The sequence below is a fragment of the Chelonoidis abingdonii genome, chromosome 19 (assembly GCF_003597395.2).
Source record: "Chelonoidis abingdonii isolate Lonesome George chromosome 19, CheloAbing_2.0, whole genome shotgun sequence".
Taxonomy (NCBI): domain Eukaryota; kingdom Metazoa; phylum Chordata; order Testudines; family Testudinidae; genus Chelonoidis; species Chelonoidis abingdonii.
Genome location: NC_133787.1, coordinates 43,694,349 through 43,708,227, shown reverse-complemented (window position 1 = coordinate 43,708,227; position 13,879 = coordinate 43,694,349). Strand labels below are relative to the sequence as shown.

At 46.7% G+C, this 13,879-nt stretch overlaps 1 protein-coding gene across 3 annotated transcripts; it reads right to left on the bottom strand.

The window, feature by feature from the left end:
* Positions 1–1,222: 1,222 nt before the first annotated feature.
* TMEM231 (transmembrane protein 231) lies at positions 1,223–13,725 on the bottom strand. 3 transcript variants are annotated; one of them, XM_075073705.1, is made up of 7 exons: positions 12,582–13,725; positions 10,625–10,794; positions 7,926–8,054; positions 5,170–5,313; positions 4,812–4,893; positions 4,560–4,681; positions 1,223–4,134 (listed from the first exon to the last, which is right to left on the bottom strand). In XM_075073705.1, exons 1-7 carry the CDS (start codon positions 12,721–12,723, stop codon positions 3,970–3,972), a joined length of 954 nt encoding a protein of 317 aa, XP_074929806.1. In that variant the 5' UTR covers positions 12,724–13,725; the 3' UTR covers positions 1,223–3,969. The 3 variants fall into 3 exon arrangements, with proteins under 3 accessions (XP_074929806.1, XP_032652272.1, XP_074929808.1); XM_032796381.2 differs by having other exon boundaries at positions 1,223–4,141; positions 4,576–4,681; XM_075073707.1 differs by lacking the exon at positions 5,170–5,313.
* Positions 13,726–13,879: the final 154 nt, after the last annotated feature.

Sequence of the window (13,879 nt, the reverse complement as noted above, 5' to 3'; positions counted from 1 at the left end):
TCACCCAAGTTGCCTTCCACCTTCAAATTATCAACCAGTTCCTCGCTGTTTGTTAGAATTAAATCTAGAACAGCCTCTGCCCTAGTCAGTTTCTCTATCTTCTGTTAAAAACTGTGACTACGCTTTCTGTAATTGTTGTTCTTCAAGAGGTATTTCACATGCCCATTCCACTGTAGGTGTTTGTGTGCTCCAGTACAGAGTTGTCAGAGTTTTAACCCTTAACAGAACCTGTCAGAGTAGACCAAGCACCCTGTGCACCTTGTGCACATTGCATAGGCATAAAGGGCGGAGCTGCCCCAGACCCCCTCAGTTCCTTCCCATTCGTATTACTCTGAAAGAGAGAGGAAGGAAGGTGGATTGTGGAATGGACATGTGCAACACTCCTGTTTTTTTCTTCAAGTGATTGCACACATCCATTCTACTAGAGTTGACTCACAAGCAGTCCCATTTGGAAGTGGTTTCACAGTCTATTTGAACAAGGACTGGAGGACTACTTGTCCAAATTTAGCATCATCTCTAGATTGTTGAGATTGTATAGTGGAAAGCAAACTTGTGATAGGAAGAACAGGTTGCCACATGCCAAACATCTAATATGGGCACATGAGCCAGAAGTGCCACATAAGCCGCCTGAGATCTAGCGAAATGACCCAATACTCTAACAGTTCTATGTTAGCCAATTGGTAACACAGGTGAATACAACCGGCTATCCATGAAAAAATCCTTTGTATGGAAAATGGACTGCCCTTCATTCTGTCCTCAGATGCAAAAAAACAATTGAGACAAAGACAAAAACACTAAAGTTCTTCTGTCTAGAGTGTGCAGTAACTCCTCTCCCTTATTACCATGAGGCTTTGGGAAGAACATTGGTATATAAATTGATATGACAAGAGGAGACCACTTTTGTAAGAAACTTTGAATGGGAACAAAGAAAGACTTTATCTGTGTAAAAAAAATCCTGTATATAGAGGATGTGATATTAATGCTCTCAACTCCCCTACTCTCTTGGCTGATGTACTGGCTATTAAAAATGCTGCCTTCATAGAAAGATGCAACAGAGAGCAGGTTGCTAGAGGCTCAAAGGGGCAATCTATCAGCTTTGTTAAGACTAAGTTCAGTCTCCATGGTGGAGTAGGGCTTTGTCCAAGTGGAAACATCCTGTCCAAGCGGAAACATCCTGTCCAAGCTGAGACGTTATCTGATTAAAATATGACCATATCGATCATTGGTGCAACCACTGTTATTTATTTGCAACAAATCTAGTTCAAAATGTGGCATGTAAGATGTCTATGAAAAGGTTATGATTTTCTGGTTATGATTATGCTATCTGCATGCATGTATCATTTTTGTATTTGAAGTTATAAATATTGGTTCTATACCTGAATTTCAAATATTTGCTCCTGGAGTAATGCCCCACAAGGTATTTAGCTTGCACATCTTGAAGCGACTATTCAAATTACGAGGCTCACCAAGAAACACTTTGTTGTCAGATGTGTTGTCAGAAGCTACCAGTGTGGTGTTCTGCTGTCTCCTTGTTGGTATCACTCGGCTGCGTGTGTGTGTTCCCTCTGTGTGCTGCCCCAGCTCTGCGCAGATAGCCAACACAGCAGACCCGAAGAGAACCCCCAATAACCACAGAGTCTAGTAAGGTACGAAGGCACGTCGGCCAGGTTTATTGCCGTATGGACACAATTGCAGTTCCCTGTAGATTACTTAGTCTACCGGGCATACTACGAGAGAGTGTCCCCGGTCAATGGACTCGGCTCAGTCAGTGGCGGGACTTTCCACTGCCCCCTAGGCCGGACAAAGACACCACCCCAGGGATACATTCTTATATACAGGTACAAACAAGTTACACATCACTCCTGACATATTGCGGTGCAACTCCTCTACGTAGTTAGGTACAACCCCTCTATGTAGATAGATGCCGCCTCTCACCTTGTACAGATTGGTTCGATCAAAACAACTCTATCCATCATTTTACCCTTTTGCCCCTGTCATTGGGATGGGTCAGTCTGTTCCTTGTTATCTGTGTGGAATGTGCAAGTATGTGAATGTTCTGATCTCTAGTGTTCAGTACCTTTTAGGTACGTATCTTCTTGCATCAGCCCTTTCCTTGCCAGCTTGTGTGAGCAGAGCCTGCCTCTGGCTCACAGCTTCACTTTGCTTTATGTTAGCCAGTCTTGACCATTACTTTAGTTCAGGCCTTAGGCCTCATATCAGGCCTCTGATACCAAGGTTTACATCTTAGGGCCTCCTCTTACTACACACTTCACTAACAATGGACCACAGGTTGCCCATCTACACTGAATGGACTGTCCTTCAAATGTACTGTCTGCAGTATAGATAATGGCTTCCTGCTATAACTAAGCAAAATTGGGCATGGACAGGTGACTTGCCCATGTGACTCTAAACTCCCATCTTTTACCTGTAATTTTCCACTAGCTGTGCTAAGGGCTTTGTTTAAAATAATGGGTTTCCCTCCACACGGCAGAAGCTATAAAAGGTCCTGGAAACACCTCAATTTTGCCTCTTTCCTGCTCAAACCTCTAAACTATGAACTTATATTAATGGAAGCATTCTAACCAAGGGACTGAAGTCCTTCCAGTGATTTGAAAGCAACCAGAAACTTATCAAGGCAGCAGTTTATTCCATCACTGCTACAAGCCTAAACTAAAATCTTTGCAAGTTACAATATGTATTTAATTCCTTTAACCAATTTTAACTCATCTTTCTTTCTTTCTTTTTATAAATAAACTTTTAAATTTTAAATACTAAAGGACTGGCATCAGCATCATTTTGGGCAAGATCTAAGTTATATATTGACCTGGGTGTGTAGCTGGTCCTTTGGGATCAAAAGAACAAAGTGAATTACCAAGTAAAATAAAATAAAACACGCAAATCTGAATCTAATACAGTAAGAAAACTGAATACAGACAAAATCTCACCCTCAGAGGTGTTCCAGTAAGCTTCCTTTTACAGACTAGTCTCCTTCTAGTCTGGGTCCAACAGTCACTCACACCCCCTGTAATTACAATCCTTTGTTCCAGTTTCTTTCAGGTATCCCTGGGGGTGGAGAGGCTATCTCTTTGGCCAGCTGAAGACAAAATGGAGGAGTCTCCCAGGGGTTTAAATAGATTTTCTCTTGTGGGTAGAGACCCCACTCCTCTCTCCTATGCAAAGTCCAGCTCCAAGATGGAGTTTTGGAGTCACATGGGCAAGTCACATGTCCATGCGTGACTCAGTTTTTATAGGCAGCAGCCATTGTTTGCACATTCTTTTGTCAAGAAGCTGACCAAATGCTTTACAAAGGCTATTTAGAAATCAAGCAAGTACACACCCAAGATTCATGACTTCAATACAAAAACGACACATGTATACAAATAGGATGAATAGATTCAGCAGATTATAACCTTTACAAAGATATGCCTTTGCCTCTTCACTATTCTGTTAAAATCTCTCCCTTCCCATTCCCACTCCTCAACACAGTTAAAGGCTTAATAGAACTTCAATTTTCAGCCCTTATATACAAAACTAAGACAGTACAAGTAGTTTACACAGTTATTGTTACCATGTGCCTTTCAATTATTATATTGTGTATTTTAGCCAAATTAAAAGCATATCTGATCAGTCAAAGGTGGTACAGATTTCAGCAGAACAGGTGCCATGTTGGCTTGCATGGCTTTTGAAATGCAGTCATATTGCAAAAGATAACATTCTTCTTGAACTGTCAAAAACGTGAGAGCACACAATAATCCCAAAGCAGTGTTCTCTCACAGCAACATGAGGTCTACTAAATACAAAGAAATAAAAATGTCCAGACACTCTAGTCTGTTGTAACATTAACAGAACATGATCCAGAATGTAACTTATGAAGTTCCCCACCTTTAGAAATACAAGAATTCTAAAGAGAACAAAAATTAAGTAGACTCTCTTATCCTAAGTCTCTTTAAAGTCATTTCAGGCATTTTCTCAGGACTGGTGCTGTTTATAAGAGGAAACTGGCAACACTGGTATTGTGGTCAGCACCTGATTCTGGAACACAAATATTTTTATCCTGTCAAACACCCAAAGAAAGATAAGCAGGATACTAATATACTGGATCCAGGCAAATTTGATCATTTCCCAGAAACCTGGCTGATATGTATTAAGAGTCAAGGAGCATTAAATAAGAAGCATCTGAAACTTCTGTTACACCAATTAAACTTGAAAACTTAAAATTAAATGCAGCACAACTGAGCAGATGTATGTATGTATGTAGGTATATCTAGAGAAGGAAGAAGTTAGAAATAAACCCAGAAAAAAAATTGGACTAAGAATCGAACATCCTTTTCATAAGAGAAGCACTGGAAGTTGGAGCCATAACAGAGCTAGAACAGGTTTCTAAAACTGTATTAATGTTCCGAGCACAAGTTGCTGCACCTTAGGATCTACATATTTACCAAGAAAGGTTTAGTAACATTTCCACTTCTTTGATATTACATACAGATGAAGTGGGACAGACACTGTATTTTAAGTGCAGAACATTGCTAAATATCTTGTTACCTCACTGGAGTTCACACAACTGCTAAAGGATATAAAATAACTTCCACTGGGTAACGGATAGTGGCATTAATCACAAATGGCGCATCTGCTGCTCTTCCTACCAGCCAAACAGGGTTGGAATCAGAAAGAACTGTTGTTACTGCAATGAAAAAAGAATGAAGGTTCTTAAGGAGCCTTTCAAACTCATACCAAAAACACAAATCCTCAGAGAACAGCCACCAAACATTGTCATATGTAGTCACATATAAACTTTCCTGGGACTGACTTACCATTTCTATCTTGATATGCTGCAATGATGTTAGTGAGATCGTAGTCACTTGCAAAAGGGCTGGTGCCATTGATCACAGATACCTATTACACAAGGTGATACTTTAAAGCCAATATAAAACCTTCATGCCCCACTCTCCAGAAAGTTGCTTTTACCCAATTTTTTACACAAAGAGGTTCTCTCTGTAAAGATAAATAATCCCAATCCTTGGTCTGAGTGGCTTGGCAGCCACAGGACCTTCTCCCACCCTCCAGCTCAGCAAGCAGACCTTAGTTTAGAAATACTGGGTACGGGTAATTCTGGTCATCACTGATGCAGAAAGGGTAATGAGAAGAAAAGGGGAGAAAGGTTCTCCTCACATTGTATCTGAGGTCTACTCCACAATGGCCAAGTAACTGCCTCTGGTGCAATTTCAGGTCTCCGTTCACATAAAGCTGAGACCCTGGAATAGCGGAGGACGACTGGATAAAAGCCATGCTCTGCATCACAAATGTTGACATTCTCTGAAACAGTGAACAGTAGATAAAACTAAATATAGGAAAACTCTCCAAAAATCTTCTACCTTTATAAGTCTACAAAATTTCTGTATGGGTTTTATTTTACATCTTCTTGGCTCTTAAATTTTGGTGTCAGATAATTTTAGACTGAGGCTTCAGAGATTCCAAGGTCAGAAGGGACCATTGTGATCATCTTTTAGTCTGACCTCCTGTATAAACACAGTTCATGTAACTTCCCCCCAAATAGTTTCTACAGCAAATCTTTTAGAAAAAGAACATCCAAATTTGATTTAAAATGGTCAGGGAGGAATAATTTACCATGACCCTTGGTAAACTGGTCTAATGGTTAATTAACCTTACTATTAAAAAATTACATCTTATTTCCAGTCTGAATTTGTCTAGTTTCACCTTTAAGCCACTGGATTGTGTTGTACCTTCTTCTACTAGACTGAAGAACCCATTATTAAATATTTGTTCTCCAGGTAGATACTTATAGACTATAATTAAGTCACCCCTTAACCTTCTCTTCATTAAACTAAATAGATTGAGCTCTTTGAATCTGTATCTTTCTAAGTCTTTAAACATTAAGTTCTTCTCTGAACCCTCTCCAATTTATCAACATCCTTCCTGAATTGTGGGCACCAGAACTAGCCACAGCATTTCAGCAGTCACCTCGGTACCAATTACAAAGGTACAATAACCTTTCTACTCCTACTCGAGATTCCTCTCTTTACGCACCCCAGGATCACATTAGCTCTTTAGGCCACAGTGTCACATTTGGAGCTTATTTCCAGCTTATTATCCACCATAACCCCCAAATCTCCTTCAGAGTCACAATTCCCAGGATAGAGTCCCCCATCCTGTAAGTATGGTCTTCACTCTTTGTTCCTAGATGAATACATTTACATTTAGCCATATTAAAACATATATTGTTTGCTTGCACCCAGTTTACCAAGAGATCCAGATCGCTCTGAATCAGTGACCTATCGCCTTTATTATTTATTGCTCCCTCAATTTTTGTGTCATCTTAAAACTTCATCAGTGATGATTTTATGTTTTCTTTAAGGTCATTGATAAAAAAATATATTAAATAGCATGTAGCCAAGAACCGATCCCTGCAGGGCTTTACTGGAAACACACTCGCTCAAATGACAATTCCGTTTACAATTACATTTTGAATCCTATCAGTTAGCCAGATTTTAATCCATTTACTGTGTGCCATGGTTCATTTTATATCATTTTAGTTTTTTAATCAAAATGTCATGAAGTACCAAGTCAAATGCCTTACCGAAAACTATACAAATGTGTTTTTTTGGTTATTAGAAGTTAACTACCTTAAATGCTACTTAAACTAGTTTATAGAAGCCCCATAGAATTCTACATGTCACACCACGGAATCCAACATTTTATAGCTGATGAAAAAGATAAACATTTGGCCATCTGACATAGTGGAAACCCAATGATTAAGCAAACATAAATTCATCTGAGATAAATACTTTAAAAACGCTCATCATAGGATATGCATGCTGAGAAGCAGGAACTCCTGCCCAACGGGTGAGCTGAAGTAGATGGCTCCTTAGCCTTTTTTGGCCATGTAACCTACTGGAAGATTCCTACACTAATTTATTAAAAGGGCAAAGCACGAAGAATTTCAGAACCTTCCACATATTAATAATTGCCAAAAAAACCCCAACCTTTGTTAACATACAATTAAGGTTGACTGGTAGTGCACCTATACTTAAACCTCTGAAAATAAGGAAATATAAAGTTATGGTTAAGGACTTCAGACTGCGAAGCTACGTAAGCTTAAGTCTTCTTCTCTGCAGTTGGCAATAAGCACCAGGACAAAATAAAATCTGACCTATCCTTAACAAATATACCATTTCATGTGTTGTCTTTGGGTCCAACACAATGCTTTACAATTATTCCTCATCTTAACACCTACTGAAACCACACTGTGGCAGGTGTAGCTGGCACCTGATCTAAGGATTAGTTCCAGCAAGTTGCCAATGCTTGTGCTCCCATTTTAGGAGAGGTGCATGTGCAGGAACAGGTGCAACTAGAGAAAAGAGAGATCTCTTTTTTTTCTGGACTGTGATATGCAGGAGGTGCAAGCAGATCATAATGGACACTTGGCTCTAAAATCTAAGAACATATGAAAGAGTGGTAAGAATATCTGCGAAAATGGCTGCCACTGTCACCCCTAGATATGGCAAGAAGATAAGGGAATGTAAGTATGTAGCATCCTTTTCTAACAAACTCTTGCATATTCTCAGTGCCCACCAGAACCCCATACCTACACTGGCATTCACAAAGTGCCATGCATTCTTTCTGTCCTCTGCACTGTACTACTGCCTTGGAGAGTTCTAGCAGTCTGATGACATATGCACCATAAAGCTCAGTCAGGAGAAACCAAAGGTGATGTCCCTTTGGTTAGAAAGTAGGGAGAAAAAGCAAACATTGATTTAGTTAGTCCTGACATACAGCAGACTTAATAAAATATGTAAATAATGATTTTTTTTATTATCTATTATATTATTGCTACAGGCATGTCGCACCGGGCACTCAAATACCATTGTGATAGGGCCACCTACATTAACAGAATCTGAGCTACTCACATGTAATTGGTAGGAGAAAGTCAGAATGAGCTGGACAGCAAGTACTTGTTCTGTAGATTGTAGAGGAAGCTCTAATTTAAAATGTAATTGGTCCATTTTGCCATCATGATTCTTGTCTTCTTCTCTAGTCTATAAGATACAAGAACTTTATCAGAAGTGCATGGCTTGGTAATGGTTTCTTATTACAGGCAGATATCTGGAGGTTAATTACAGCAAGCAGACACTAAAAAAATAATCTCAAGATGAACAGACTACATGTGCAGGGGGTAATGCTGCATTGAAAGCATCCATTTTGCCTTGAACTCACAGCAAGCAGACTAGAGAAATGACAAGACTCTACAGTTCAATGTTTGGTTCATTAATGGCTGTTGGGAAGACTGCAACCTCAGCAAGTTTGCGGATGACACTGAGCTGGAGGGAGAGGTAGATATGCTGGAGAGTAGGGATATGGTCCAGAGCAGGAGTCTCAAATACGCGGCCTGCGCCCTCCCCCACTGTTTACCTAGAGCAGCTCCGGCCTGATATGCACTGGGGAACCTGGGGGAGGAGAGGCACGGGGGTGTGTGCTGATGTTGTTTCAGGCACCGCCCCCAGCAGCTCCCACTGGCCACAGTTCCCCATTCCTGGCCAATGGGAGATGCTGGGGGCGGTGCCTAAAGCAACAGCAACACACACACACTCCTGTGCCCCTGCTCCCCCACGTTCCAGCTGCTTCCCGGAGTGGCGTGGGGGCAGGGCAGGCAGACAGGCAGGGAGCCTACCCTGCCTCCAGTGTACGACGGCCCAGAGCCCACCTCCCGGACCCTCCTGCAGTCGAACCCCTGCCCTGAGCCCTTTGCCGCACCCTGCACCCCGACCCCCTGCCACGCCCCTCCTGCACCCCAACCCACTGCCCTGAGTCCCCTGCCGCACCCTGACCCTCTGCCATACCCTGCACCCTGACCCCCTGCCCTAAGCCTCCTGCTGCACCCCGCACCACTCCTGCACCCCAATCCCCTTCCCTGGGCTGCCTGCTGCACCCCTCCTGCACCCTGCTCCCCTGCCCTGACCCCCTGCTGCACCCCAACCCCCTGCCCTGACCCCCTGCCGCTCTCCTCATCCTTCCTGCACCCCATACCCCAACTCCCTGCCCTGAGCCCCTGCCACACCCCACACCTCTCCTGAACCCCCTGGGGGCAGCGAGGGGGCAGAGTTGGGGTGGGGATTTCTGTGAAGAGGTTGGAATGCGGGTAGGGAAGGGGTGGGAAGAGGTAGGGCAGGGGTGGGGCTTCATGTAAGGGCCAAGGGCAGCTGCGGGGGAGGGGAAGGTGTCAGTAATGCGGCCCTCGGGCCAATATACTAGTTCTCATGTGGCCCTCGTGTTCATTTGAATTTGAGACCCTTGGTCCAGAGTGACCTAGACAAATTGGAGGATTGGGCCAAAAGAAATCTGATGAGGTTCAACAAGGACAAGTGCAAAGTCCTGCACTTAGGATGGAGGAATCCCATGCACTGCTACATGCTGGGGACTGACTGGCTAAGCCGCAGTTCTTCAGAAAAGGATTTGGGGATTACAGTGCACAAGAAGCTGGATACGAGTTAACACTGTGCCCTTGTTGCCAAGAAGGCTAATGGCCTATTGGGCTACATTAGTAGAAGCGCTTCCAGGGGATCAAGGAAAGTGATTATTTCCCTCTATTCAGCACTGGTGAGGTCACATCTGGAATACTGCATCCAGTTTTGGGCCCCCTATTACAGAAAGAATGTGGACAAATTGGAGAGAGTCCAGCGGAGGGCAACGAAAATGACTAGAGGGCTGGGGCACATGATTTATGAGGAGAGACAGAGGGAACTGGGCTTATTTAGTCTGCAGAAGAGAAGAGTGGGGGGGGGATTTGACAGCAACCTTCAACTACTGAAGCGGGGTTCCAAAGAGAATGGAGCTAAGCTGTTCTCAGCAGTGGCAGATGACAGAACAAGGAGCAAAAATGGTCTTAAGTTGCAGTTGGGGAGGTCTAGCTTGGATATTAGGAAAAACTATTTCACTAGGAGGGTGGTGAAGCACTGGAATGGGTTTTCTAGGGAGGTGGTGGAATCTCCATCCTTAGAGGTTTTTAAGGCCCAGCTTGACAAAGCCCTGGCTGGGATGATTTAGTTGAGGTTGGTCCTGCTTTGAACAAGAGGTTGGACTAGATGACCTCCTGAGGTCTCTTCCAGCCCTACTCTTCTATGTTCTCACAAGAGTGTCAGGTAGAACAGTTTGCCACTGAAATCAGAACGAGGCACTTGGGAACTACTATCAAGAGGTTAGAAGCTAAAAGCACTATCAAATAGCCAGCCAAAAGACACTCTACAAAATCCTTTGTGACATTTCTTTTCTTAGATCTCTTCCAGTGTCTGTTTTCCCTTTATCCAATGCATCTATTTGTTCAGTATTCTCCATTCATTCTCTCTTTAATGTTTTTTCTAATGATACCTTACCAGTTTATTTTACCTCTGTACCTCCTTCTCTCATGTCTTTCTCTTTCATTCTCTACTGTATCATATATACCCTCACGGTCTGCACATACCCCACCAGCCCATAAGGGCCTTTTACTTGGTGTCACCACCGGAGGCTTCTGAAGCTGCTGTGTGGGGCAACTGGCATGAATCCCAAACACAGATAATTAAGACAACAGGGCATCCCAACTTACCATCCCACCCCATTCTAGGTAACCTACCGAGATGAGTGGAACTCGCAGTTGGTCTTCCTGGAGGCGATTGAAGGCTGGAAATGTGCTCCAAGCCAGGAAGCTGCCTGGGTCAGCTCCAGTCATAGCCACCAGCAGCACCTCATACTGAAACTGTACTGTGGGCTGCTCCATGTAGGTACTTTGCTTCAGCCAAAGTCCTGCAAGTACAGAGACAATGGGAGAATCAGTGCTGAGAATGAGGGTGAAGGAAAAGTGAATCCTGGGAGGGTCACGCCTCTCCCTGGTGTTGTTGCTGGCCTTCTACAGTTTAACTCACCCAATTAAAGTTTGCTCTGAGGGGTCTGAGCCTAGTGGAGTCATGGGCACCAGGTTTGTATAATTTTTGGTGGTGCCCGCAATGGGTCAAAGCAGAGCCGTCACGTCCATAGAACACACCAGGGAAACCGCCCCAAGCCCCGTGCTTCAGGGGGACGTGGGGTCCAGGGCAGCCTAGGGGATTAGTGGGGGGCCTGGTGCAGGCAGAACCAGCGACCCAGCCCATTCCACCCCACCCCACCAGCTCCCAGCATTGCTCAGGGAAGGAGGCAGAAGACAGAAAGAGGTGGAGTGGGGGCAGGGGCTTGGGGGAAGGGGTGGAATTGGGGGAGGGAGGGAGCGGAGCAGGGATGGAAAGAGGCAGGGCGGGGCAGAGCAGAGTGGTCTGGGTCACTCGCTGCTGCCAGCGCCAGGCCCCCAGGCTGCCCTGGACCCGGCATCTCTCTGAAGACTGGGCCCCCCCAAAGCACAGGGCCTGAGGCAGTTGCCCTGGTCCATTGTATGGATGGAATGGCTCTGAAAATATAAGCCCAAATATTGGGGGAACCAGGACCACCTTCTTAATATTGGTGGAGCACGGGCACCATGGGCCCTTATAACTCACTGCCGGAGTGGAGTCTGTTCCCAGACAGATTCATTCAGTGGAATAAAAGAAAATCCGTGAGAAATCAAGGCCATAATCCAACCTGATAGTGCTGTTCTTGCACCACGCCACCTCAAGTTGGCATCATTGTCTCAGAGACTCTGTGGGACAACACCATCTCCTGGGAGACTGATGGTAGGCAGGGCATGGAGGTCCAGGGTGGAAGGAGGTGCTGCTTGGAGGGCTGGGTGAGGGTCTAGTCCCTAAGGGAGCACTAGAGGGGCTGGTGGCCAGCAAGGCAGGGGCGCTTGGGGCCCAACAGCCATAGGTGTCCTTGCCACACAGTGTCTCTGACACTCCTCAGTAGGTAGGTCAGCACCCAGGGCAGGACCTCCAGGGTCAGGGAGGTGTCAGGTTGGGGATAGATGGCTGGGTCCCTTAGTTTCCAAGAAAAACAAGGAGTCCGGTGGCACCTTAAAGACTAACATTTATTTCATGCATCTGAAGAAGGGGGAGGGATAGCTCAGTGGTTTGAGCATTGGGCTGCTAAATCCAGGGTTGTGAGTCCAGCCCTTGAGGGGGCCACTTAGCAATCTGGGGCAAAATCAGTACTTGGTCCTGCTAGTGAAGGGAGGGGGGCTAGACTCAATGACTTTTCAGGGTCCCTTCCAGCTCTATGAGATAGGTATAGTTCCATATATATTAGTGGGGTTTTTACCCACAAAAGCTTATGTCCAAATAAATCTGTTAGCCTTTAAGGTGCAACTGGATTCCTCATTGTTTCTGTGGATATAGACTAACAGGGCGACCTCTCTATTACTCAGTTCCCAGGGAATGTCCTCACTGGTCCCCGGCCCAGCAGGGGGCAGGCCGGGGGGGAGGGATAGCTCAGTGGTTTGAGCATCGGCCTGCTAAACCCAGGCTTGTGAGTTCAATCCTTGAGGGGGGGGGGCAGGAGTAAGCAGAGGGGGAGCAGGGCCTGGAGGCCGGGCGAGGGTGGGTGCCAGGCTCCGGGACCGGACGTGGGCTGGACCCGGGTCCGGGTCCGGGTCCGGGCCCAGACCGTCCCCCGGTCGGGGAGCTCACCCTGACTCCGGTACGCCACTAGCAGCGGCGGCAGGTAGGTGAGTGCCCACAGCAGCAGCAGCCCCAGCGCCGCCGTGGAGCAGAGCCCGGCGCGGTACCGGACGCCGGGCCCGGGGTGGGAGAAGAGCTCCAGCTGGGCCATGGCGGGCAGGCCTCGCGCACGCGCCTCACTCGGCGAGTTGGCGTCCGCCAAAGCCAGACTCCGTTACCATGGCAACTGTTACAGACTGAGATTGACAAGAAATCAAACCAATCTGAGTGCCCGAACTTCACTGGGCGGGATGAGTTGGAACTTATCCAATGATAATGCACTCCTGGGCTCAACAGCGAATCAGAGGCAAAGCCTGGGGCTCCGCCTCCACCTTTCCGGCCGACGGTTGCCAAATTCAGTCCGTGCGCCTCCCTGCCCTTTTCTTAGTGCCCAGAGTCCCGGAGAGGGGCGTGACGACGCAAAGAGCAATCCTCTCCTTTTGCAACTAGGTGCAGTTTTCGCCACGCAAACGTGGCCATCTTGGCTACTGCTGAGGACTTGCTATCGCCTGGGCCGGGGTTGCGAATCATGAGGGATGGGGGTTTGGTCGGAAACACGTGCGGGAGGGAGGCGGTTGCAGCACGCCTGAGTGCCCCCGCCCCCGACAGGGGCTCACGGTGACAGGCGTCTTACGGTTCAGTTTAAGGGCCCGTTCCGGGACGAGCACGCAAGCAGCCACAGGGCAGGGGAGTGCTACGGGCCGTGCTAGCGCGGCCCGTTCCTGACACGGTGGCAGAGGGCTCCTCAGGCAATGCCTCGTGATCCCTGCTAATGCGAGGGAATCTCTCTCCTCCCTATTTCCGGCCCTGGCACAGAAAGCGCCTCTCTCCAGCTCCCCTCGCTCGCGCTGGCCGCCACACCTGCTTCTCGCTAGGCTTGCACAGGGCTTTCCGCCTCCCGGCGTTACGGAGCGATCGCTGACTCGCAGTTTGAAAAGTCTGCTGCCCCGCAGGCGGCAGGCTCCGTGCCAGGGCTCGGAGCAGCCTGCGGTGTTGACGCTTTTGTTATTCCCACTAACACAGGCTGATGGGGTCTAGCGAGCGGCGCTGGGGGAGGATGGGGACCGGGCTGGGCGGCGGGAGGCTGAGGAACGAGGACACGGTTACCAAGCGAGCCGGCTGCCTCCCTGAGGTGGGAGGCCTGGGGGCACCGCGCCCGGCCTTACACACGAACGTGAAAACCGGCGCAAAGCATTCAAGCTTTATACGCGCCACGTGACCCTAGCCCAAGGTCCCCGGATGTGGGGGCCCTTTCCTCTATCCTGGTT

What these genes read in the sequence shown, in the direction of transcription:
- TMEM231 (XM_075073705.1), bottom strand. Translation starts at nt 12,723, where the DNA reads ATGGCCCAGCTGGAGCTCTTCTCCCACCCCGGGCCCGGCGTCCGGTAC. An exon ending in AGTGGCGTACCGGAGTCAGG is followed by an intron (nt 10,795 to 12,581) that starts GTGAGCTCCCCG and finishes CTGTACTTGCAG; the next exon opens with GACTTTGGCTGAAGCAAAGT. An exon ending in CTTTCTCCTACCAATTACAT is followed by an intron (nt 5,314 to 7,925) that starts GTGAGTAGCTCA and finishes TCACTGTTTCAG; the next exon opens with AGAATGTCAACATTTGTGAT.